The sequence below is a fragment of the Oncorhynchus masou genome, chromosome 30, assembly GCF_036934945.1.
Source record: "Oncorhynchus masou masou isolate Uvic2021 chromosome 30, UVic_Omas_1.1, whole genome shotgun sequence".
Taxonomy (NCBI): domain Eukaryota; kingdom Metazoa; phylum Chordata; class Actinopteri; order Salmoniformes; family Salmonidae; genus Oncorhynchus; species Oncorhynchus masou.
Window position 1 is genome coordinate 12,930,864 of NC_088241.1, and position 25,337 is coordinate 12,956,200.

Here is a 25,337-nt window from a genome sequence, read left to right on the forward strand (position 1 = left end):
AACTGTAAAGTTAATTACATTTTCTGTATTGACTGACATTCTTGTCTTAAAGTAATGATGGACTATCATTTCTCTTTGCTTATTTGAGCTGTTCTTGACGTAATGTGGACTTGGTCTTTTACCAAATAGGGCTATCTTCTGTATACATCCCCCCCCCCCACCTTATCACAACACAACTGATTGTCTCAAACGCATTAAGAATGAAATAAATTCCACAAATTAACTGAAGGCACACCTGTTAATTGAAATGCATTCTAGGTGAATATCTCATGAAACTGGTTGAGAGAATGCCAAGAGCGTGCAAAACTGTTATTGAAGAAAAAGGGTGGCTATTTGAAGAATCCCAAATATAAAATATATTTTGATTTGTTTAACACTTTTTTGGTTACTACATGATTCCATATCTGTTATTTCATCGTTTTGATGTCTTCACTATTAATATGCAATGTAGAAAAATATTTTAAAAATTAAGAAAAACCCTTGAATGAGTAGGTGTGTCCAAACCTTTGACTGGTACTGTATATATATATTTTTTTAAATGGGAGAGGCACCCAGGTACTTCTCTGCAGATGCCATTACATCTATCCTCTGTGATTTAGGTTCCATATCTGCAGTACAATTGCCAAAACCCTTGAATGAGTAGATGTTCTAAAACGTTTGACCTGTAGTGTATATGGAAGTTGTGTAATGTCCTGTCTTCCTCTATTTGTTTGTTCCTATCATCGCCTGCTAACCTATATTCATTAGTCACCATGACCACAAACTGACCATAGCATGACTATCTGTATGTGTCATACAGATACAGTGCTGGCCAATATACAAGAATAAGGGAATGAGGCAGAGAAATCACAGGGGTGAGGGTTGATGATAAGGGAGGTTTGAGAGCAGTGGCCTAACCTCCAGTTAATTGCAGGCACCACATCAAATTCAGTTTATTTACACAGTGCTCTGTTGTTGTGGTGCAGGAGAAATTCAATACTGTAATTCAGCATCAGTAAAGTATTTCCTTTGGTCAACAAAAGCAGTTTCAAATCAAATCAAACTTTATTTGTCACATGCGCCGAATACAACAAGTGTAGACCTTACCATGAAATTCTTACTTTACAAGCCCTTAACCAACAGTGCAGTTCAAGAAGAAGGGGGGGTCAATGTAATATTCCGGTGACCATTTGATTAATTGTTTCAGCAGTCTTATGGCTTGGGGGTGGAAGCTGGATTAAAACAATGGATTTGCTTTGCATAATGATGAGATGTTCCATGGGTAACTGACAGTGCTTAAACAAGGGACAGTTTGCCCTTTATAAGTTGATTTGTTTCAAACGAAAGTCGAGCTAGTAAAAAAGTTACATTGAAGACTTCCTCTCTGAGAACGCCACCTCTGGTTTCAAATCCCTAAATACAAAGAGATTCATTATGGACAAATATGACTGTAGGAAGTATTTTTATGGGTCAAGACTTTTACCCATACGCCAGAATACCCTAGCTAATGCAGGATGTTCAAATATTTACAAAATGTAGTATGCAAGAAAACACACAAAGAACTTGTAAGTTTCGGTAACAGACGTGACCAATCTACACACTCTCCAGCTCAGTTCTGTCTCCTCAGTGGAAGCGGAGCCTTCCCTCAGCCTCAAACAGCTTCTCTTCCTCTTCAGAAAGACAGTTTCCTTTCAAACTGTGGGTGAGTGATGACAGAGCACGTGATAATCAGCAACCAACAATGCAATCAAAGAACCACAGCCATTACAAAGTGCAAATGGTGAAAGATGTTTTGAAATAAAAATGTATCTAAGGAATATATCAAATAGTATTATTAACGTGATACAAAAAAATGCTCATAAGTGAGCGACATTGCGTACACTCACCTGATCTCTTTGAGTGATGTGTTGTAGAAGAGAGCCTCTGACAGCTGTCTGATTCCACCCACTGTAAGCTGATTATTGATTAACCTGCGCAGAGTGGCACAAAGGGATTACTAGGTTAACCAGCTAACTTTATTTAACATTCAGAAATAGCTTTTGTTCACTTTCTGGTTAATTCTGAAGCTAAACTGTATTATTGGTTGTTGGGAGTGTGTTGAGACTGGGGCCTGCCTTACCAGAGGTGAGATAGACCCGTGTTGGATCTGATCAGCTCTGCCATGTCTGGAGCTACATCATCTGACAACTCGTTTTGCACCAACCTAGAACACCACAACACACATTTAAACTGTGTTAACTCCTAAGCACAAATACACATTAAATATACAGAGACACATAATGTAACAGAAATTTGATGTATGAATAAGATTATCCTACCAGAAGATTCTGAGCATTGTGTTGCCTTTCAGTGCTTCGGCCAAGCTCCTCCCACCTTCTGAAGTGATGCCATTGGCTGAGAGGCTAAGGGAGAGAAGAGCAAAGAAATATAATTACTATTAGTAACACATAAGTATACTGTATTACTTTAGGTAATGATATTACTATGAGGCAGAGTGATATACTGTAAAATAGATACTGTAGTTTCAGTGTTTGTGAGTTAGGGAGTTCAGTAATCCATACTGTAGCTGAATGTGCGTTAGGAAAGTTATACTTCCTTAATTCTGACCTCAACCGCAGTTGTGGGAGAACTGAAAAAGACATGACACAATCAGTGCCACATACAGTTGAAGTCGGAAGATTACATACACTTAGGTTGGAGTCATTAAAACTCGTTTTTCAACCACTCCAAAGTTCTTGTTAACAAACTATAGCTTTGGCAAGTCGGTTAGGACATCTCCTTTGTGCATGACACAAGTAATATTTCCAACAATTGTTTACAGACAGATTATTTCACTGTATCACAATTACAGTGGGTCAGAAGTTTACATACACTAAGTTGACTGTGCAGCTTGGAAAATTCCAGAAAGTGATGTCATGGCTTTAGAAGCTTCTGACAGGCTAATTGCCATCATTTGAGTCAATTGGAGGTGTACCTGTGGATGTATTTCAAGGCCTACCTTCAAACTCAGTGCCTCTTTGCTTGACATCATGGGAAAATCAAAAGAAATCAGCCAAGACCTCAGAAAAACAATTGTAGACCTCCACATGTCTGGTTCATCCTTGGGAGCAATTTCCAAACGCCTGAAGGTACAACGTTCATCTGTACAAACAATAGTATGCGAGTATAAACACCATGGGACCATGCAGCCGTCATACCGCTCAGGAAGGAGACATGTTCTGTCTCCTAGAGATGAATGTACTTTGGTGCGAAAAGTGCAAATCAATCCCAGAACAACAGCAAAGGACCTTGTGAAGATGCTGGAGGAAATAGGTACAAAAGTATGTATATTCACAGTAAAACAAGTCCGATATTGACATAACCTGAAAGGCAGCTCAGCAAGGAAGAAGCCACTGTTCCAAAACCGCCTTAAAAAGCCAGACTACAGTTTGCAACTGCACATGGGGACAAATATCGTACTTTTTTGAGAAATGTCCTCTGGTCTGTTGAAACAAAAATTCAACTCTTTGGCCATAATGACCATTGTTATGTTTGGAGGAAAAAGGGGGAGGCTTGCTTGCCGAAGAACACCATCCTAACCTTGAAGCATGGGGGTGGCAGCATCATGTTGTGTGGGTGCTTTGCTGCAGGAGGGACTGGTGCACTTCACAATATAGATGGCACCGTGAGGTAGGAAAATTATGTGGATATATTGAAGCAACATCTCAGGACATCAGTCAGGAAGTTAAAGCTTGATCGCAAATGGGTCTTCCAAATGGACAATGACCCCAAGCATACTTCCAAAGTTGTGGCAAAATGGCTTAAGGACAACAAAGTGAAGGTTACTGGAGTGGCCATCACAAAGTCCTGACCTCAATCCCATAGATAATTTGTGGGCAGAACTGGAAAAGCGTGTGCGAGCAAGGAGACCTACAAACCTGACTCAGTTACACCAGCTCTGTCAGGAGGAATGGGCCAAAATGTACCCAACTTATTGTGGGAAGCTTGTGGAAGGCTACCTGAAATGTTTTATCCCAAGTTAAACAGTTTAAAGGCAATGTTACCAAATACTAATTGAGTGTATGTAAACTTCTGACCCACTGGGAATGTGATGAAAGAAATAAAAGCTGAAATAAATCACTCTCTTCTATATTATTCTGACATTTCACATTCTTAAAATAAAGTATTTGTCCCAACTGACCTAAAACAGAGAATTTTTACTCAGATTAACTGTCAGGAATTGTGAAAAACGTTAAATGTATTTGGCTGAGGTTTATGTAAACTTCTGACTTCAATTGTACTTATTCAGAGAACTGATAACGATGACATTTCTTGCCATCCATCTCACCTGAGGTTGGTAAGACTTGGGTGATTCCTCAGGGCCTCTGCGAATGCTCTTGCTCCTTCATCACCAATGCTGTTCCCCCACATTCTGAAAAACAGGAACAATCCATCCCATGCACTCTGATCCAAAATGTTAAATAAAATAATTGTAATAGTGCACCTACCCGACGTCAAAGATAGATGTGCTCTTCTGAATGGCGCTGGCCAGATACCTGCCACCCATACTGGTGAACTTGTTGCTGCCAAGCCTTTGAACAAATCAAAGTGCCAAAAATAAACATTTTAATTTATATACAAGTCATTATATAACTGATTGGACATATTAATTTACATACTTGACGACTCTTAACTTAGGACATTCCTCAATGATATGAGCGATTAGCTTGGCTCCGATGTCCGTAATGTGATTATTGTAAAGTCTGTCAAATCAAGACAACAGAAATACAGTCACAGTCACGTCATATGAAGTTCGTCATACAGCACAATACAGTACTAAAGTTTGACAGGCAATTTGACCACGATAGACACTGACTCACCCTAGAACCTCCACCACTCTGTGTTTGATAAGCTCCTCAGCCAGTACCTCAACGCTGCTGTCTGAGATCTGATTGACACACAATCTGAAATGGAAAAAACAAATTTAGCTGAAAAGTTATACTTTATAGTTAGTTATACTAATATGTTTTATAGCAGTAAGAAATGATTTGCCAATGTTATTGGTAAACAAGTGTACCTTTCATGTAAACAGTGGCATAAAATACAAACTGTTTCCATCTGCATGTATTCAAAGTCCTCACCTCACCACGGTCATCTTACTGAATGAAGGCCTGAGCTGCTTGACCCCATAGTCACTGATGTTGTTGTTGTCCATGTCCACCCCTAGCCTCTTCCTCCGGTGCTGCAGCACAAAGTTGAGGGCACTGCAGTCGCCAGAGAACACATTACAGTAGCCCAGCTTGATGTAGTCAGCTGTGATGCCCTTCGCAGTCAGCTGTGCCACCTCTTTACTTCCTGTCTCGAAGATGCAGCGCAGCATCCACAGGAAGTTGGGCAGGACATGCACCTTGCTGCCCTCCTGCTCTGTGTTGTAGAGTGGCAAATCGCGGAGGTGGGACCTCACGCTGGTGGACAGGTAGGACTTGAGGACCGCCCGCTTTCTCTTCAGTAGTGCTGCAGGAACCATGTGCTCCAGCAGGCCGGCGTTGGCCTTAGACAGCAGTCCACACAGGAAGAGGTTGGCGTACTGGAGATGCTCGTTGGTCTTGAACGGGTCCTTTCCCCTGGGTTTGGAGAAGCCACCGATGCAGGGGAAGACACATGATAAACAAGATGTGTTGTCCCTCCTGCTGCACTCTGTGAAGAACTTGAGGATGTTTCCAACGCTGGCCTGTTCATCCAGAACCAGGGAGAATGCAGCCAAGAAGGACTGCAGGGTGAGGTGAAGGAACTCAAAGGTGGAAGGGTTTTCACATGCATCGCAGCGGCTGACCGGTCGGAGGAAACCCACCTTAAGGTCATCGTCAGTCAGGCCACAGGAGGTCACCACCTCCTGGTCGAACACAAAGCCTCCTCTCTCCATGCCCAGCAGAGCCAGCTTGGAGAAGGCAGTCAGTGGCCTCAGTCCTGCCCTGAAGGTATCAGCGGGGCACCTGGTGTTTCTCTTCAGGAGGACAGGTGGAGGAGTGGCCCCCCGGCTGAAGAAGACTTCAGAAAGCAGAAGGAATATGTTAGTGAGGGTCACGCAAGCCTCTGGCAACTCAAAGTCATCGTAGACTGAGCTCAGGTGTTTAAAGCTCTTGAAGACGATCCAGCAGAAGAGGGGGATGGAGCAGAGGCCACAGAGGTGGGGGCTGGCATCCAGCTGGACTGAGACCAGGTCCCTGTGCTCCTGCTCTTTGAAGTGTAGTTTGGTGTAGGTTTGAAGGTGGGCCGGAGAGAACCCACGCAGCGCCACCCTCTTCCGGATCACCCTGCTCTGGACGTCGGTGCCTGTCCGAGCCGTCAGGACCTTCCGGGAACCATTGAGCAGCTTCCCACAGAGCAGATTAATGAGCACCAGAAGGGGGTGAGTCCTCTCCTCTGGAGAAACCACCTCAGGCACATTCACCAGGTCCAGATCAGCCTGGATCTCATCATAGCCGTCAAACGTAAAGATAACCTTTTCAGGGAAGCGAAGGATGTAGCTGAACACCTCATTATCCGCATCCTGGTCGGGGTAGCAGTTGTATTTGAAAAGCAGGTCCCTCAGTGAGATCTCGTCTGTCTCCTTGAAAGTGCTGAACATCCTACAGCGGAACTTGAAGAAGAACATGGCGTCTGTCTGTTCCAGCTCCCTATTGGACCACAGCCTCTGGAGCTTCTGGAGGAGGATGGACTTGCCCACCCCAGCGTCCCCCGTGATGAGCACCGTCTCTGCCTGTGAGTTAAAGACACCCTGCTCTCCCAGGAGCTGCTCCAGACCCTCCAGGTGGCCCAGGCTCTCATTGCGGTCATTCAGGAGCTCCATCAGGGTGTCTGTATAGAGCTCCTCCAACAAGGTTTCCTCTCGCTGGGCGTAGGAGGCAATGAAGCGTGTGTCTCGGCCCAGCTCGTGCCTCAGCTTCTCACAGTACCTACTAACTGAGAAGAGGGGGGTAGGGAGAATACACTGCAGTCTGATTCTCAACCACTGATATTCAGCCAAAATATATAGTAGTTGCCCTCATGATTCTCTAATAGCTTACATTGTCAATGCACTGTATTTTTTATTGTTAAGTAAAATTCCAATAACACATATGAAGTGCTGCACCATACAGTTTACTGACATACTTACTAGGGTCCGTGTTCTTCACTGGTATGTCCCGCATGAAGTCTGGTGGCTGGTAGTTGATCTCTTTAAGCCATGGTTGGAGGTCTATGTATGCATCATAAACTTTGTAGAGAATATATAGGAAGTATTCACATGCCTGCTCCCCTTTCCTTTGGACCAATTCCAGGATTTTACGCACCTGCGCAATGTCAATCATATTTACTTCAAATCAAATCAAATTTTATTTGTCACATATTTAGCAATATTTTATTTGTCACAAATAATTAGTGTAGCGAAATGCTAACAGTGCTTCTAGTTCCGACAATGCAGTAATAACCACAATGGCATCTAACTTTAACAATTCCTAAACTACTGTCTTATACACATTGTTAATGGGATAAAGAATATGTACAGAAGGATATGGATGGTACAAATGTCATTGTAGCAAGATGGTAAGTCTTGTATATACATATGAGATGAGTATTAAAATCAAAGTCATAGTTAAAGTGGCTAGTGATACAGTATTACTAAGGATGCAAGAGCATGATTTGTGATGGGTACAGTATTTCATGTGTGTGGTCATATGAGATGAATAATGTAGGGTGAAACCCTAACTTATATAAATTAGCATTGTTTAAAGTGGCTAGTGATATTTTACATCCCCATCAATTCCCATTATTAAAATGGCTGGAGTTGATCCAGTGTCACTGTGTGCTCTTCACCTGGCCAGTAGCTCACGGTGCAATGTTTGGAGTGGTGGCTGTTTAACAGTCTGATGGCCTTGAGATAGAAGCTGTTTTTCAGTCTCTCGGTCCCAGCTTTGATGCACCTGTACTGACCTCGCCTTCTGGATGATAACCAGTTGAACAGGCAGTGGCTCGGGTGGTTAATGTCCATTATGATCTTTATGGCCTTCCTGTAACATCGGGTGGTGTACATGTCCTGGAGGGCAGGTTTTTGCCCCGGTGATCCTAGTCCGCGGCGGAAAAACTCACTACCCTCTGGAAAAAAACTTAGTCTTGGTTATTAAACCATTAAATGCCGCATGGCGGTGATAACAAAACGTTTCTCCAGCCAGGATGCTCTCTTGTCTCAAACAATGTCAGTGCATCTGTAGAAGTTTGTGAGTGCTTTTGGTGACAAAACGAAAAACAGCTTCAGCCTCCTGAGGTTGAAGAGGCGCTGCGATTGCGCCATCTTCACGATGCTGTCTCTGTGTTTTAGTGGACCAATGCAGTTTGTCTGTGATGTGTATGTCCGAATAACTTAAAACTTGCTACTCTCTCCACTACTGTTCCATCGATGTGGATAGGGGGTGTTCCCTCTGCTGTTTCCTGAAGTCCACAATCATCTCCTTAGTTTTGTTGACGTTGAGTGTGAGGTTATTTTCCTGACACCACACTCCGAGGGTGACCTCAACCCCGTCCCTGTATGTCAATTTGGTAATCAAGCCTACCACTGTTGTGTCGTCCTCTTTTTACTCAAACTTGATGATTGAGTTGAATTACGTTGCGCAATTTAACAGGAGTACAGGAGAGGGCTCAAATTATTGTCTTGTACACTGTTTGAGGATCATAAAAGGAGATGTTACCTACCCTCACCACCTGGGGAGGCCCAGACGTTTTATAAGGAGGAGGGGATCCACCCAAATCATTTGGGTCCTGGATCCTTTCACAGCATTATAAGGCTGCGTTGAGACAATGATTTATCAATGACCAAACTCAGCTCAGTTAATCCCTACCAGTCTCGAGCTTGATGAATCAATAATTTGCTAGTAACAGATTACTATGGTGTTGATATGGTCTGACTGTCTCTGAAACTGATTTAGATAATACCTTGATGCAAGGTTATAACATTACAGAAAAGAGACACATGCCAATGGTGGAGGTGGTGTTTGATATTCAGAACCACGTCTGTAAATATTAGAGAGGATCCTATTTGGGCAGTAAGTGGTAGTTATTTGAAAACAGGCTAACAGTCTTGGTAGAATATGGTCAGAAAAGTGAGGCACCTCTTGAAAGCCCATTATAGGGATTGATTGAATATGTCCGTGACACACCAGCCAGCTGCTGCGCATAGTCAGATGCCGTCTGGGCCTGCAGCCTTGGATTAACATTTAAATGTTTTACTCTTCTCGTGCAGTGAAATGCCGCATTTTCCGTTGCAGTGAGTGGCATCAACATGTTAGCAAGACATCCTGGTTTCTAAATCCGTGATTGACTGACCCTGCATCATGCCTCTTGTGTCTGAACTTGGGGATTCTACTCTTCAAACTGAGGGAATAGATGCATTGTTTGTATTCAGTCATGTTATCAGACCTTGCCAGGGTTCGCTAGTTTCACAAATCAATCAAATTTCTGGTTTGTTTTAACATGTGATGTTAATGCGTATTTGTCAATGTTGTTATAAATGCTTGTCCCAGTCCACGTGATGGAAAGCAGTCTTGAGTGTGCAGTAATACAGACCTCATCAAGGGAGCTTCTTTTTTTGCTTTTGTCTAACAATTCAGCAAAACTAATCATTTTCCGAAAGGGGGGCACAGTGTAACCATAACAGTGATCCATTTAAAATATTCTTGGTTTCAGATTAGCCTAGTTAAAATACCCAGCAACAATGAATGCAGCCTCCAGATAAATGAGTTTCCAGTTTGTAAACAAAGTGGCAGTTAAAGTAACTAGTTTGTTCTAGCCATAAGATGTCCAAAACTTGATACTTATATACGATAATTTATTTATCTATTTATTTATTTTTACTAGGCAAGTCAGTTAAGAACAAATTCTTATTTTCAATGACAGCCTAGATGCCTGTTCAGGGGCAGAACGCAGATTTTGTACCTTGTCAGCTCAGGGAAGAACTTTCAGTTCGATGGCTCTAACCACTAGGCTACAATCATAAATGAGTATGAGATCAAGTGTAATGTACAGTTTCAATATTTACAAATAGGTAGCTTTGTGCCTAGTGATATTTTTACACACCTTACACAATGGCAATCATAAGTTTATTTGAATGCTCAGTGATTTGGCAATATTACTTCCCGTCTCCTGATGTTATTTTGCTGTTTAACAGTCTGATGGCCTTGAGATGCATTAATGTCCCAAACAGGATTTTTACTGACCTCGCCTACTGGATGATAAGATTCTTCTCGACTGGTGAACAGGCAAACCTTGATGATCAAATGTCCTATTGTATTGGAAAATAATTTGCAGGTAGTTTGCCCTTGTCTTTATATTTTCTCCTCTTAAAATCAATTAGTCCATTTTAGTGTGGGCCTAGTAGGCTATTAGTGAATGCAAGAGCATGTCTTTGTGATGGGTACTTTGTCATTTCATGTGTGTGGTCCAAATGGACATGTATCCTCTCTGAAACCCTCCTATGGTAAATTACCTGGTCTGTCTTGGTGGCTGCGCGCTGGATGATTTCTGCATCCTCGATACACAGAAAACCACTTTGTAGGAGGTTATCCATAATGCACTGCGTGCTCTTCACCTGGGAAACCAGTAGCTCACGGTGCAAGGTGAGCATTTGGACAGTGGACACATGGCCCGTTAGTCCAGCACGGGCTTCCTCGGCACTGGAGTCCATAATATACATGGCTTCAGCTGCCTGTATTTACTGTAAAATGTAAGGAATTCGAGTCAGATAACCAGTTAGGAGAAAAGGATCCAACAGTACGGATAAAATACATTATAGTAATATATAGTAGGCTGTCGCGTACGGTATAGGTATATGGGCTGGCTATACATACCGTCAGAACCTTATAACATTTTTCTTGGCCGCGCTGTCCTAGTCCGCGGCGGAAAAACTCGGGAACCACAGCTCTCCAAAAAAAACAAATTCCAGTCTTGGTTATTAAACCATTAAATACCGCATGACAGGATAATAACAAAACGTTTCTCCAGGACTGTTAGAATATGAATCTAGTCTTGTCTCAAACAATGTCAGGAGAAAAAAAACACTGAACACAGTACTGGTTCTTTGTGGAAGTGAAACTAAAAACAGCCTTGGATGCGCGTAATTTCGCCTCCGATTGCGACCGCGCTTTTGTCGTGCTGTTATCTGCTTATTTTTAATATAGGATTTTCGCAACTTGTAATTGCTCCACGGTAAATCAGGCTATTCTAAACATTTCCTAATAATTAGAAAGATTGCTTAGAAAACCAGGTGTTTTAATCAGCGTTAGCTTACTTCGATTTTAACTTTCGCCGATTAAAATAACCAGTAAGGTGTTTACATGACTATTGCATAATAGTGTCATAGTCAGTTTAATGTGAAATTATTACTGTGCATGTAAACTTACTCACTCGCAACCAAAGAAAAAATACGATTTAGCTACCTGTGTGATGTGACACAAACCCATCGTAGCAAATGTATGTCAATTTGCTACGGAGACTAAATGTGTTTTGTGTGTAATCCTCTTTTTTTCTCAAGCATCCGATCCATCGTGTTGAATTACTGTTGCCAATTTAACATGAGTAGCCCATAGCCTACAAATTATTGTCTTGTACACTGTTTTAATTACATAAAACCAATACAAATGTATTGCGTGAGGTCCCAGATGTTTTATAAGGAGGAGGGGATCCACCCAAATCATTTGGGTTCCTGGATCCTTTCACAGCATTATAAGGCTGCGTTGAGACAATGATTTATCAATGACCCAAACTCAGCTCAGTTAATCCCTACCATAATGACACAGAGTTCACGAAATCAATAATTTGCTAGTAACAGATTACATTTATATTCTGACTATCTCTGAAACTGATTTAGATAATACATTGATACAGTGGTAGCAATGCAAGGTTATAACATTACAGAAAAGAGACACATGCCAATGGTGGAGGTGTTGCTGTTTATATTCAGAACCACATTCCTGTAAATATTAGAGAGGATCTCATGTTAAATACTGTTTTAAGTTATTTGAAAACAGGGTCATCTGCCTCACCTAAAGCCCATTCTGGTGGGAAGCTGCTATAGACCACCAAGTGCTAACAGTCAGTATCTGGATAACATGTGTGAAATGCTGGATAATGTATGTGATATCAACATAGAGGTGTATTTTCTGGGTGATTTAAATATTGACTGACTTTCATCATGCTGCCAACTCAAGAAAAATCTTCAAACTGTAACCTGGTTCAGACTATCAGTCAACCTACCAGGGTAGTTACAAATCCAATCAAATTTTATTTGTCACACATGGTTAGCAGATGTTAATGCGAGTGTAGCGAAATGCTTGTGCTTCCAGTTCCGACAATGCAGTAATAACCATCAAGTAATCTAACTAACAATTCCAAAACTAATATCTTATACACAGTGTAAGGGGATAAAGAATATGTACATAAAGATATGAATGAGTGATGGTGCAGAGCAGCATAGGGAAGATACAGTAGATGGTATCGAGTACAGTATATACATATGAGATGAGTATGTAAACAAAGTGGCATAGTTAAAGTGACTAGTGATACATGTATTACATAAGGATGCAGTAGATGATAGAGTACAGTATATACGTATACATATGAGATGAATAATGTAGGGTATGTAAACATTATATTAGGTAGCATTGTTTAAAGTGGCTAGTGATATATTTTACATCCTTACCCATCAATTCCCGTTATTGAAGTGGCTGGATTTGAGTCAGTGTGTTGGCAGCAGCCACTCAATGTTAGTGTTTGCTGTTTAACAGTCTGATGGCCTTGAGATAGAAGCTGTTTTTCAGTCTCTCGGTCCCAGCTTTGATGCACCTGTACTGACCTCGCCTTCTGGATGATAGCGGGGTGAACAGGCAGTGGCTCGGGTGGGTGTTGTCCTTGATGATCTTTATGGCCTTCCTGTAACATCGGGTGGTGTAGGTGTCCTGGAGGGCAGGTAGTTTGCCCCAGGTGATACGTTGTGCAGACCTCACTACCCTCTGGAGAGCCTTACGGTTGTGGGCGGAGCAGTTGCCGTACCAGGCGGTGATACAGCCCGCCAGGATGCTCTCGATTGTGCATCTGTAGAAGTTTGTGAGTGTTTTTGGTGACAAGCCGAATTTCTTCAGCCTCCTGAGGTTGAAGAGGCGCTGCTGTGCCTTCTTCACGATGCTGTCTGTGTGAGTGGACCAATTTAGTTTGTCTGTGATGTGTATGCCGAGGAACTTAAAACGTACTACACTCTCCACTACTGTTCCATCGATGTGGATAGGGGGTTGTTCCCTCTGCTGTTTCCTGAAGTCCACAATCATCTCCTTAGTTTTGTTGACGTTGAGTGTGAGGTTATTGTCCTGACACCACACTCTGAGGGCCCTCACCTCCTCCCTGTAGGCCGTCTCGTCATTGTTGGTAATCAAGCCTACCACTGTTGTGTTGTCCGCAAACTTGATGGTTGAGTTGGGGGTGTGCGTTGCCGCGCAGTCGTGGGTGAACAGGGAGTACAGGAGAGGGCTCAGAACGCATCCTTGTGGGGCCCCAGTGTTGAGGATCAGCGAGGAGGAGATGTTGTTACCTACCCTCACCACCTGGGGGCGGCCCGTCAGGAAGTCCAGTACAAAGCCTACTCCACTACCAGCAGTACTGTTTCCCAGTTGCACAGGGCGGGTCGAGACCCAGGGTCTCGAGCTTGATGACGAGTTTGGAGGGTACTATGGTGTTGAATGCCGAGCTGTAGTCGATGAACAGCATTCTCACATAGGTATTCCTCTTGTCCAGATGGGTTAGGGCAGTGTGAAGTGTGGTTGAGATTACGTCGTCTGTGGACCTATTTGGGCGGTAAGCAAATTGGAGTGGGTCTAGGGTGTCAGGTAGGGTGGAGGTGATATGGTCTTTGACTAGTCTCTCAAAGCACTTCATGATGACGGAAGTGAGTGCTACGGGGCGGTAGTCGTTTAGCTCAGTTACCTTAGCTTTCTTGGGAACAGGAACAATGGTGGCCCTCTTGAAGCATGTGGGAACAGCAGACTGGTATAGGGATTGATTGCATATGTCCGTAAACACATCAGCCAGCTGGTCTGCGCATGCTCTGAGGGCGCGGCTGGGGATGCCGTCTAGGCCTGCAGCCTTGCGAGGGTTAACACGTTTAAATGTTTTACTCTTCTCGGCTGCAGTGAAGGAGAGACCGCATGTTTCCGTTGCAGGCTGTGTCAGTGGCACTGTATTGTCCTCAAAGCGGGCAAAAAAGTTATTTAGTCTGCCTGGGAGCAAGACATCCTGGTCCGTGACTGAGCTGGATTTCATCTTGTAGTCCGTGATTGACTGTAGACCCTGCCACATACCTCTTGTGTCTGAGCCGTTGAATTGAGATTCTACTCTGTCTCTATACTGACGCTTAGCTTGTTTGATAGCCTTACGGAGGGAATAGCTGCACTGTTTGTATTCGGTCATGTTACCAGTCACCTTGCTCTGATTAAAAACAGTGGTTCGCGCTTTCAGTTTCACACGAATGCTGCCATCAATCCACAGTTTCTGGTTAGGGAATGTTTTAATCGTTGCTATGGGAACGACATCTTCAACGCACGTTCTAATGAACTCGCACACCGAATCAGCGTATTTGTCAATGTTGTTGCCTGACGCAATACGAAACATGTCCCAGTCCACGTGGTGGAAGCAGTCTTGGAGTGTGGAATCAGCTTGGTCGGACCAGCGTTGGACAGAGCTCAGCGTGGGGGCTTCTTGTTTTAGTTTCTGTCTGTAGGCAGGGATCAGCAAAATGGAGTCGTGGTCAGCTTTTCCGAAAGGGGGGCGGGGCAGGGCCTTATATGCGTCGCGGAAGTTAGAATAACAGTGATCCAAGGTTTTGCCAGCCCTGGTGGCGCAATCGATATGCTGATACATTTTAGGGAGTCTTGTTTTCAGATTAGCCTTGTTAAAATCGCCAGCAACAATGAATGCAGCCTCAGGATATATGGATTCCAGTTTGCAAAGAGTCAAATAAAGTTCGTTCAGAGCCATCGATGTGTCTGCTTGGGGGGGAATATATACGGCTGTGATTATAATCGAAGAGAATTCTCTTGGTAGATAATGCGGTCTACATTTGATTGTGAGGAATTCTAAATCAGGTGAACAGAAGGATTTGAGTTCCTGTATGTTTCTGTGATCACACCACGTCTCGTTAGCCATAAGGCATACACCCCCGCCCCTCTTCTTACCAGAAATGTGTTTGTTTCTGTCGGCGTGATGTGTGGAGAAACCCGCTGGCTGCACCGCATCCGAGAGCGTCTCTCCAGTGAGCCATGTTTCCGTGAAGCAAAGAACGTTTCAGTCTCTGATGTCCCTCTGGAATGCTACCCTTGCTCGGATTTCATCAACCTTGTTGTCAAAAGACTGGACATTGGCGAGAAGAATGCTAGGAAGTGGGGCACGATGTGCCCGTCTCCGGTAGTCTGACCAGAAGACCGCCAGACATATCAGTTTCCCTCTTTTACAAAGTCGTTTTTTTGGGTCGCCGGCTGGGATCCATTCCGTTGTCCTGGTTGAAAGGCAGAAAACAGGATCCGCATCGCGAAAGTCATATTCTTGGTCGTACTGATGGTGAGTTGACGCTGATCTTATATTCAGTAGTTCTTCTCGACTGTATGTAATGAAACCTAAGATGACCTGGGGTACTAATGTAAGAAATAACACGTAAAAAAACAAAAAACTGCATAGTTTCCTAGGAACGCGAAGCGAGGCGGCCATCTCTGTCGGCGCCGGAAGTATTGTGCAATCAGCACAATAATCAAATCATCAACATATATTGATCACATGTTTACCAATGCTGCAGTCATTTGCTTGAAAGCAGTATCCAGATCCATCTGATGTAGTGATCATAATAGTATAGTATATAGTAGCCATATCTAGGAAACCCAAAGTTCCAAAGGCTGGGCCTAATATAGTGTATAAGAGGTCATACAATACATTTTGTAGTGATTCCTATGTTGTGATGTAAAGAATATTTGTTGGTCCGTGGTGTGTAATGACAGAAACTGCACTTGACACATTCATGAAATTGCTTATTCCAGTTACTAATAAGCATACACCTATTAAGAAAATTACTGTAAAAACTGTTAAATCCCCGTGGATTGACGAGGAATTGAAAACTTGTATGGTTGAGAGGGATAAGAGAAATGGAATGACAAATAAGTCTGGCTGCACAACAGATTGGCAAACATATTGCAAATTGAGAAATCATGAGACTAAACTGAATAAAAAGAAGAAGAAACTACACTTTGAAACAAAAATAAATGACATAAAGAATGATCGTAAAAAGCTTGGGATCACCAAGTTTATCATTTTAAAAGGCTAATTGATCATTAGAAAACCCTTTTTCAATTATGTTAGCACAGCTGAAAACTGGCCTTCTTTAGACTAGTTGGAGCATCAGCATTTGTGGGTTCGATTACAGGCTCAAAATGACCAGAAACAAAGTACTTTCTTCTGAAACCCGTCAGACTATTCTTGTTCTGAGAAATAAAGGCTATTCCATGCCTAGAAATTGCCAAGAAGCTGAAGATCTCGTACAACTCTGTGTACTACTCCCTTCACAGAACAGCGCAAACTGGCCTTAACCAGAATATAAAGACGATTGGGAGGCCCCGGTGCACAACTGAGCATGAGGACATTAGAGTGTCTAGTTTTAGAAACAGACGCCTCACAAGTCCTCAACTGGCAGCTTCATTAAATACTACCCGCAAAACACCAGTCTCAACATCAACAGTGAAGAGGCGACTCCGGTATGCTGGTCTTCTAGGCAGAGTTGCAAAGAAAAAGCCATATCTCAGACTGGCCAATAAAAAGAAAAGATTAAGATCAGCAAAAGGACACAGACTCTGGACAGAGGAACTCTCAGGCTTGAAGGGAAGCAAAAGTCATTCCCCTACCTAAGAATAGTAAAGCCTCCTTTACTCGCTCAAATAGCCCACCAATCAACCTGTTACCAACTCTGACTAAACTTTTGGAAAAAAAATTGTTTGACTAGATATGCTATTTTACAGTAAACAAATTGACAACAAACTTTCAGCATGCTTATAGGGAAGCACATTTTGTTAGACTTCAGTGTGTCTTTTGACATTATTGATCATAGTCTGCTGCTGGAAAAAAACACATGTGTTATGGCTTTACACCCCCTGCTATATTGTGGATAAAGAGTTAACTGTCTAACAGAACACAGAGGGTGTTCTTTAATGGAAGCCTCTCGAACACAATCCATGCAGAATCAGGAATTCCACTGGGCAGCTGTTAAGGCCCCTTACTTTTTCAATCTTTACAAATGACATGCCACTGGCTTTGAGTGAAGCCAGTGTGTCTATGTATGCGGATGACTCAACACTATACATGTCAGCTACTACAGTGACTGAAATGACTGCAACACCTCTTGAAACTCTGGGGGCGCTATTTCATTTTTGGATGAAAAACATTCCCGTTTTAAACAAGATATTTTGTCACAAAAAGATGCTCAACTATGCATATAATTGATAGCTTTGGAAAGAAAACACTCTGAAGTTTCCAGAACTGCAAAGATATTGACTGTGAGTGCCCCAGAACAGGAGCTACAGGCAAAACCAAGATGAAACTGCAACCAGGAAATCAGCATGATTTTTGAGGCTCTGTTTTCCATTGTCTCCTTATATGGCTGTGAATGCGACAGGAATGAGCCTGCCCTATCTATCGTTTCCCCAAGGTGTCTGCAGCATTGTGACGTATTTGTAGGCATATCATTGGAAGATTGACCATAAGAGACTACATTTTCCAGGTGTCCGCCCGGTGTCCTCCGTCGAAATTGGTGCGTCATTTTCAGCTGCTGGTATTTTTCCATGGGATTCTGAGACGAAAGCAGGCTTCCACGAACGGCATATCAATGAAGAGATATGTGAAAAAACACCTTGAGGATTGATTCTAAACAACGTTTGCCATGTTTCGGTCGATATTATGGAGTTAATTTGGAAAAAGTTTGACGTTTTGGTGACTGAATTTTCGGTTTGTTTCGGTAGCCAAATGTGATGTACAAAACGGAGCGATTTCTCCTACACAAAGATTCTTTCAGGAAAAACTGAACATTTGCTATGTAACTGAGAGTCTCCTCATTGAAAACATCCGAAGTTCTTCAAAGGTAAATGATTTTATTTATTTGGTTATCTGGTTTTTGTGAAAATATTGCGTGCTAAATGCTAAAATGCAAAATGCAAAATGCTAAGCTAGCTTGCAATACTCTTACACAAATGCTTGATTTGCTATGGTTCAAAAGCATATTTTGAAAATCTGAGATGACAGTGTTGTTAAGAAAAGGCTAAGCTTGAGAGCAGGCATATTATTTTTATTTCATTTGCGATTTTCAGAAATCGTTAACGTTGCGTTATGCAAATGAGCCTGAGGCTATATTCACGATCCCGGATACGGGATGGGTAGTATCAAGAGGTTTAACAAAGAGTTGGAGATAGTTACAGAGTGGGTGGCAAGGAATAAGTTAGTCTAAAACTTAAAACATTGTATTTGTGACAGATCATTCACTAAACCCTAAACATAAATTAAATCTTGTAATAAATAATATGTAAATTGAGCAAGTTGAGGTGACTAAACTGCTTGGAGTTACCTTTGACTGTAAACTGTCTATCGGGGACTGTGAAGCAACACAAACATAGGCAAAGACATGCTTACACACACACGATAACATACTCACTATACACACACGTACACATGGATTGTATACTGTAGATATGTGGTAGTGGTGGAGTAGGGGCCTGGGGGCACACAGTGTGTTGTGAAATCTGTGAATATATTGTAATGTTTTTAAAATGGTATAAACTGCCTATATTTTGCTGGACCCCAGGCAGCAGCTAATAAATACAAATACCTATAGACAAACGCGTGGCCATTGCTGTGGTAAGAGAGAGAGACGTGTGCCTGGATCTCTCACAGAACTAGAATGACATTCACTTTCTCTCTCTCTCTCTCTGCTCTGATAGACATGAGCTTGCAACTCTCATCTCTCCAGCATTGCACTTCATTTATTTGCTTACAGAATAATAGCCACGGGAAGGGTGCTGGGCACCCATGATAATTGAAATACATTTGCCAAAGTTATAGAATGGCTGCTCTCTGTTCAGAGAGAAATGAAATAATTCAGAAGACTTCATCAGGAGTAGCCCTATAATTTAGACACAGAGGATCAAATCAAATCAAATTTATTTATATAGCCCTGATATCTCAAAGTGCTGTACAGAAAGCCAGCCTAAAACCCCAAACAGCAAGCAATGCAGGTGTAGAAGCACGGTGGCTAGGAAAAACTCCCTAGAAAGGCCAAAACCTAGGAAGAAACCTAGAGAGGAACCAGGCTATATGGGGTGGCCAGTCCTCTTCTGGCTGTGCCGGGTGGAGATTATAACAGAACATGGCCAAGATGTTCAAATGTTCATAAATGACCAGCATGGTTGAATAATAATAAGGCAGAACAGTTGAAACTGGAGCAGCAGCACAGTCAGGTGGACTGGGGGCAGCAAGGAGTCATCATGTCAGGTAGTCCTGGGGCATGGTCCTAGGGCTCAGGTCCTCCGAGAGAGAGATAGAAAGAGAGAAGGAGAGAATTAGAGAACGCACACTTAGATTCACACAGGACACCGAATAGGACAGGAGAAGTACTCCAGATATAACAAACTGACCCTAGCCCCCCGACACATAAACTACTGCAGCATAAATACTGGAGGCTGAGACAGGAGGGGTCAGGAGACACTGTGGCCCCATCCGAGGACACCCCCAGACAGGGCCAAACAGGAAGGATATAACCCCACCCACTTTACCAAAGCACAGCCCCCACACCACTAGAGGGATATCTTCAACCACCAACTTACCATCCTGAGATAAGGCTGAGTATAGCCCACAAAGATCTCCGCCACGGCACAACCCAAGGGGGGGCGCCAACCCAGACAGGATGACCACATCAGTGAATCAACCCACTCAGGTGACGTACTCCTTCCAGGGACGGCATGAGAGAGCCCCAGTAAGCCAGTAACTCAGCCCCTGTAATAGGGTTAGAGGCAGAGAATCCCAGTGGAAAGAGGGGAACCGGCCAGGCAGGGACAGCAAGGGCGGTTCGTTGCTCCAGAGCCTTTCCGTTCACCTTCCCACTCCTGGGCCAGACTACACTCAATCATATGACCCACTGAAGAGATGAGTCTTCAGTAAAGACTTAAAGGTTGAGACCGAGTTTGCGTCTCTGACATGGGTAGGCAGACCATTCCATAAAAATGGAGCTCTATAGGAGAAAGCCCTGCCTCCAGCTGTTTGCTTAGAAATTCTAGGGACAATTAGGGGGCCTGCGTCTTGTGACTGTAGCGTACGTGTAGGTATGTACGGCAGGACCAAATCAGAGAGTTAGGTAGGAGCAAGCCCATGTAATGCTTTGTAGGTTAGCAGTAAAACCTTGAAATCAGCCCTTGCTTTGACAGGAAGCCAGTGTAGAGAGGCTAGCACTGGAGTAATATGATCAACTTTTTTTGGTTCTAGTCAGGATTCTAGCAGCCGTATTTAGCACTAACTGAAGTTTATTTAGTGCTTTATCCGGGTAGCCGGAAAGTAGAGCGTTGCAGTAGTCTAACCTAGAAGTGACATCAGGGTCCAGAGTAACGCCGAGGTCCTTCACATTTTTATTTGAGACGACTGTACAACCATTAAGATTAATTGTCAGATTCAACAGAAGATCTCTTTGTTTCTTGGGACCTAGAACAAGCATCTCTGTTTTGTCCGAGTTTAAAAGTAGAAAGTTTGCAGCCATCCACTTCCTTGTGTCTGAAACACATGCTTCTAGCAAGGGAAATTTTGGGGCTTCACCATGTTTCATTGAAATGTACAGCTGTGTGTGTCTGTCCTCAAAGAAGTTCATGAATTTCTCACTGCTAAAATGAAAGTCATCCTCTCTTGGGGAATGCTGCTTTTTAGTTAGCTTTGCGACAGTATCAAAAAGGAATTTCGGATTGTTCTTATTTTCCTCAATTAAGTTAGAAAAATAGGATGATCGAGCAGCAGTAAGGGCTCTTCGGTACTGCACGGTACTGTCTTTCCAAGCTAGTCGGAAGACTTCCAGTTTGGTGTGGCGCCATTTCTGTTCCAAATTTCTGGAAGCTTGCTTCAGAGCTCGGGTATTTTCTGTGTACCAGGGAGCTAGATTATTATGAGAAATGTTTTTAGTTTTTAGGGGTGCAACTGCATCTAGGGTATTGTGCAAGGTTAAATTGAGTTCCTCAGTTAGGTGGTTAACTGATTTTTGTCCTCTGGCGTCCTTGGGTAGACAGAGGGAATCTGGAAGGACATCAAGGAATCTTTGTGTTGTCTGTGAATTTATAGCACGACTTTTGATGTTCCTTGTTTGGGGTCTGAGCAGATTATTTGTTGCAATTGCAAACATAATAAAATGGTGGTCCGATAGTCCAGGATAATGAGGAAAAACATTAAGATCCACAACATTTTTCCATGGGACAAAACTAGGTCCAGAGTATGACTGTGACAGTGAGTGGGTCCAGAGACATGTTGGACAAAACCCACTGAGTCGATGATGGCTCCGAAACCCTTTTGGAGTGGGTCTGTGGACTTTTCCATGAGAATATTAAAGTCACCAAAGATTAGAATATTATCTGCTATGACTACAAGGTCTGATAGGAATTCAGGGAACTCATTGAGGAACGCTGTATATGGCCCTGGAGGCCTGTAAACAGTAGCTATAAAAAGTGATTGAGTAGGCTGCATAGATTTCATGAACAGAAAGCTCAAAAGACGAAAACGTCATTTTTTTCCCCTCCGCCTTTGCGCAATGCACGGGGGATATGGTCACTAGTGTAGCCAGGAGGTGAGGCCTCATTTAACACAGTAAATTCATCAGGCTTAAGCCATGTTTCAGTCAGGCCAATCACATCAAGATTATGATCAGTGATCAGTTCATTGACTATAATTGCCTTTGAAGTAAGGGATCTAACATTAAAAAAGTCGTCCTATTTTGAGATGTAAAGTATCATGATCTCTTTCAATAATGACAGTAATGGAGGTGGTCTTTATCCTAGTGAGATTGCTAAGGCGAACACCGCCATGTTTAGTTTTGCCCAACCTAGGTCGAGGCACAGACACGGTCTCAATGGTGATAGCTGAGCTGACTACACTGACTGTGCTAGTGGCAGACTCCACTATGCTGGCAGGCTGGCTAACAGCCTGCTGCCTGGCCTGCACCCTATTTCATTGTGGAGCTAGAGGAGTTAGAGCCCTGTCTATGTTGGTAGATAAGATGAGAGCACCCCTCCAGCTAGGATGGAGTCCGTCACTCCTCAGCAGGTCAGGATCAATAGATTATTTAAAAAATATCCTAGCTGTGGATTCTGTGTAGCCAAATCACAAGGCACGCCTACAGTTGGGGACGTGTGGCAAATCTGTCAGTGAACATGCAGCCAAAACAGGCCTTTCACAGTATTTCAGCAGTTTTGTTTTACATAAGGGCATCAGCAATCACGGGTGAGTTAGCTGTGCATCAATGGGTGAGTCAGTGAAACGGGAAAACGTTTTTAGGACTATAATTTCCTCCTCATATTGTATAATATGGGTGTCTCCAGACGCCTAGGTTATTGATGGATTCAAGACAGGGTCGTTTTTATTGATCTCAGATTCTCAGCTTGTCAGTGTCAAAGTCATTCCGATCATTTGTGATGTTTAAAAAAAATCTGCTCAAGTCTTCAGTCATCTGAAATGAAGCAGAATTGCATGAAATGCAATTATAAAAGGCCAACATTTTTCCGGAGCATAGGCTATAAACCTTTCCCCTCATGTTTGCAATCACCTCTACTCTACTGCTCTATGCCAGTAGCAAAAGCTATGGTAATGCATGCATTTTTTCATGCATTCCAGTACCGCACAGGCTAAATTAGCTAGATGTCTAGGCTACTCACCATACTATAGGCTACGGATTTGAGTCACCACTAGAATAGTTATTTTTATGTTATTGAGTAGGCCTATATCTTTGTTTAATCAAATTAATCAAATTATTAATCTAACAATAAAAAATATTATTATTGTAGTGTCATTTTACATGTTGCAATAAAGTCCACTAAAGTAGAAGCTCATCTTTTGTTTATAGGTATTTTCACTTGGTAATGAGTAATAAGTCATTATATAGAAATTGCTCATATGTAACTATAAAGTTACACTTCACTTTAAATGGCGCAATCCTGTGAAAGAACTAGTGACAACCTTGTACTTACCCAGATATTACAGATATGTCATCTGTGGTGTATTAGTTTGTTTATTTTCTCACAAAATATTTATTTGATTAGAATCTGGGATGGCCATCCGTGTGGCAGACCTTAGTCAGTGAGGCTGACATATGTCCAAGCTGTTATTGTAAACTCAACCAAGTTAACCCAGATGGTACACTGTTGGGGGGCAAGTACAAGCAACATTATTGAGTGTAGATTTTGAAGTGTGCATATTCACAGTAAAGTAATTCGAGTTTATTGAGCCTCCAACCTTTCTAATCTCGGTGACCCAGCGCATCTGTCCACAAGAGACTACAACCTTGTTACATTTATTACTGAATCAGATGCAGCTGAGAATTTTGTGAAAACTTGCACCTATCAAGTGCACATGCACCAAGCCTACAGTGCATTCATAAAGTATTGAGACCCCTTCCCTTTTTCCACATTTTGTTACATTACAGCCTTATTTAAAAACATTTCCAATATTTTTTCCATCTCATCACGCTACACACAATACTGCATAATGACAAAGTGATTTACATAAGTATTCAGACCCTTTGCTATGAGACTTGAAATTGAGCTCAGGTGCATCCTGTTTCCATTGATCATCCTTGAGGCGTTTCTACAACTTGATTGGAGTCCACCTGTGGTAAATTCAATTGACTGGACATGATTTGGAAAGGCACACAACTGTCTATATAAGGTCCTACAGTTGGCAGTGCATGTCAGAGCAACCAAGCCATGGTGTTGAAGGAATTGTCCGTAGAGCTCCGAGGCAGGATTGTGTCGAGACAAAGATCTGGGGAAGTGTACCAAAACATTTCTGCAGCGTTGAAGGTCCCCAAGAACCCAGTGACCTCCATCATTCTTAAATGGAAGAAGTTTGTAACCACCAAGACTCTTCCTAGACCTGGCTGCCTGGGCAAACTGAGCAATCGGGGTAGAAGGGCCTTGGTCAGGGAGGTGACCAAGAACCCAATGGTCATTGTGACAGAGCTCCAGATTTCCTCTGTGGAGATGGGGGAACCTTCCAGAAGGACCACTTTTATGTTGGAATGGCCAGACAGAAGCCACTCCCCAGTGAAAAGGCATATGATAGCCCATTTGGAGTTTGCCAAAAGGCACCTAAAGGACTCTCAGACCATGAGAAACAAGATTCTCTGGTCTGATGAAAGCAAGATTGAACTCTTTGGCCTGAATGCCAAGCGTCATGTCTGGAGGAAACCTTGCACCATCCCTACAGTGAAGCATGTTAGTGGCAAGCATCATGCTGTGGGGATGTTTTTCAGCAGCAGGGACTCTGAGACTATTCAGGATCAAGGGAAAGATAAACGGAGCAAAGTACAAAGAGATCCTTGATGAAAACCTGCTCCAGAGCGCTCGGGACCTCAGACTGGGGTGAATGTTCACAATCCAACAGGACAACAAACCTAAGCACACAGCCAAGACAACGCAGGAGGGGCTTTGGGACAAGTCTCTGAATGTCCTTGAGTGGCCCAGCCAGAGCCCGGACTTGATCCCGATCTAATATCTCTGGGGAGACCTAAAAATAGCTGTGCAGTGACGCTCCCCATCCAACCTGACAGAGCTTGAAAGGATCTGCAGAGAAGAATGGGAGAATCTCCCCAAACACAGGTGTGCCAAGCTTGTAACGTCATACCCAAGAAGACTCAAGGCTGTAATCGCTGCCAAAGGTGTTTCAACAAAGTACTGAGTACATTTTCTAAAAACCTGTTTTTGCTTTATCATTATGGTGTATTGTCTGTAGTTACTTAAATATAAATTGTTCTTCTCCCCTTACTCTCCCCCCTCTCCATGCCACCCTACTGTGGGGTGACCAGTCCAAGTCTCTCCAGTTACTCATTGACTCAGGGGCCAATGTGAGTCTCATGGACGTTACCCTGGCGTCCGAGCTGGGCATCCCCATTCAACCCCTCTAAATTCCCATGGGTGTTAGAGCGCTGGATGGGCGCTCTATAGGCCAGGTCACCCACCAGAACACCCCTGTCAACCAACAAGTGTCGGGGAACCACAGCGAGACTATCCAATTCCTGCTGTTTGAGTCTCTGCAGGTTC

At 43.0% G+C, this 25,337-nt stretch overlaps 1 protein-coding gene across 6 annotated transcripts; it reads right to left on the reverse strand.

Annotated features, from left to right (window-relative positions):
• Positions 1-1,021: 1,021 nt before the first annotated feature.
• LOC135522067 (nucleotide-binding oligomerization domain-containing protein 1-like) lies at positions 1,022-11,653 on the reverse strand. 6 transcript variants are annotated; one of them, XM_064947986.1, is made up of 12 exons: positions 10,836-11,645; positions 10,475-10,702; positions 7,115-7,289; positions 5,100-6,921; positions 4,839-4,922; positions 4,638-4,721; positions 4,467-4,550; positions 4,307-4,390; positions 2,298-2,381; positions 2,099-2,182; positions 1,866-1,949; positions 1,022-1,675 (listed from the first exon to the last, which is right to left on the reverse strand). In XM_064947986.1, the coding sequence occupies exons 2-12, from the start codon at positions 10,679-10,681 to the stop codon at positions 1,603-1,605; spliced, it is 2,865 nt and encodes a 954-aa protein (XP_064804058.1). In that variant the 5' UTR covers positions 10,682-10,702; positions 10,836-11,645; the 3' UTR covers positions 1,022-1,602. The 6 variants fall into 6 exon arrangements, 3 of the variants coding, with proteins under 3 accessions (XP_064804058.1, XP_064804059.1, XP_064804060.1); XR_010452643.1 differs by lacking the exon at positions 1,022-1,675 and adding an exon at positions 2,587-2,608 and having other exon boundaries at positions 10,836-11,652; XM_064947987.1 differs by lacking the exon at positions 4,638-4,721 and having other exon boundaries at positions 10,836-11,649.
• Between the last annotated feature and the right edge of the window lie 13,684 nt (positions 11,654-25,337).

Bases quoted from the DNA above. Each gene is read 5' to 3' on its own strand.
- LOC135522067 (XM_064947986.1), bottom strand. From the start codon at position 10,681: ATGTATATTATGGACTCCAGTGCCGAGGAAGCCCGTGCTGGACTAACG. The intron at 7,290-10,474 runs GTAATTTACCAT...GACATTGCGCAG, and splicing joins CAGCCACCAAGACAGACCAG to GTGCGTAAAATCCTGGAATT. The intron at 1,950-2,098 runs GTAAGGCAGGCC...CACTCTGCGCAG, and splicing joins ACGGGTCTATCTCACCTCTG to GTTAATCAATAATCAGCTTA.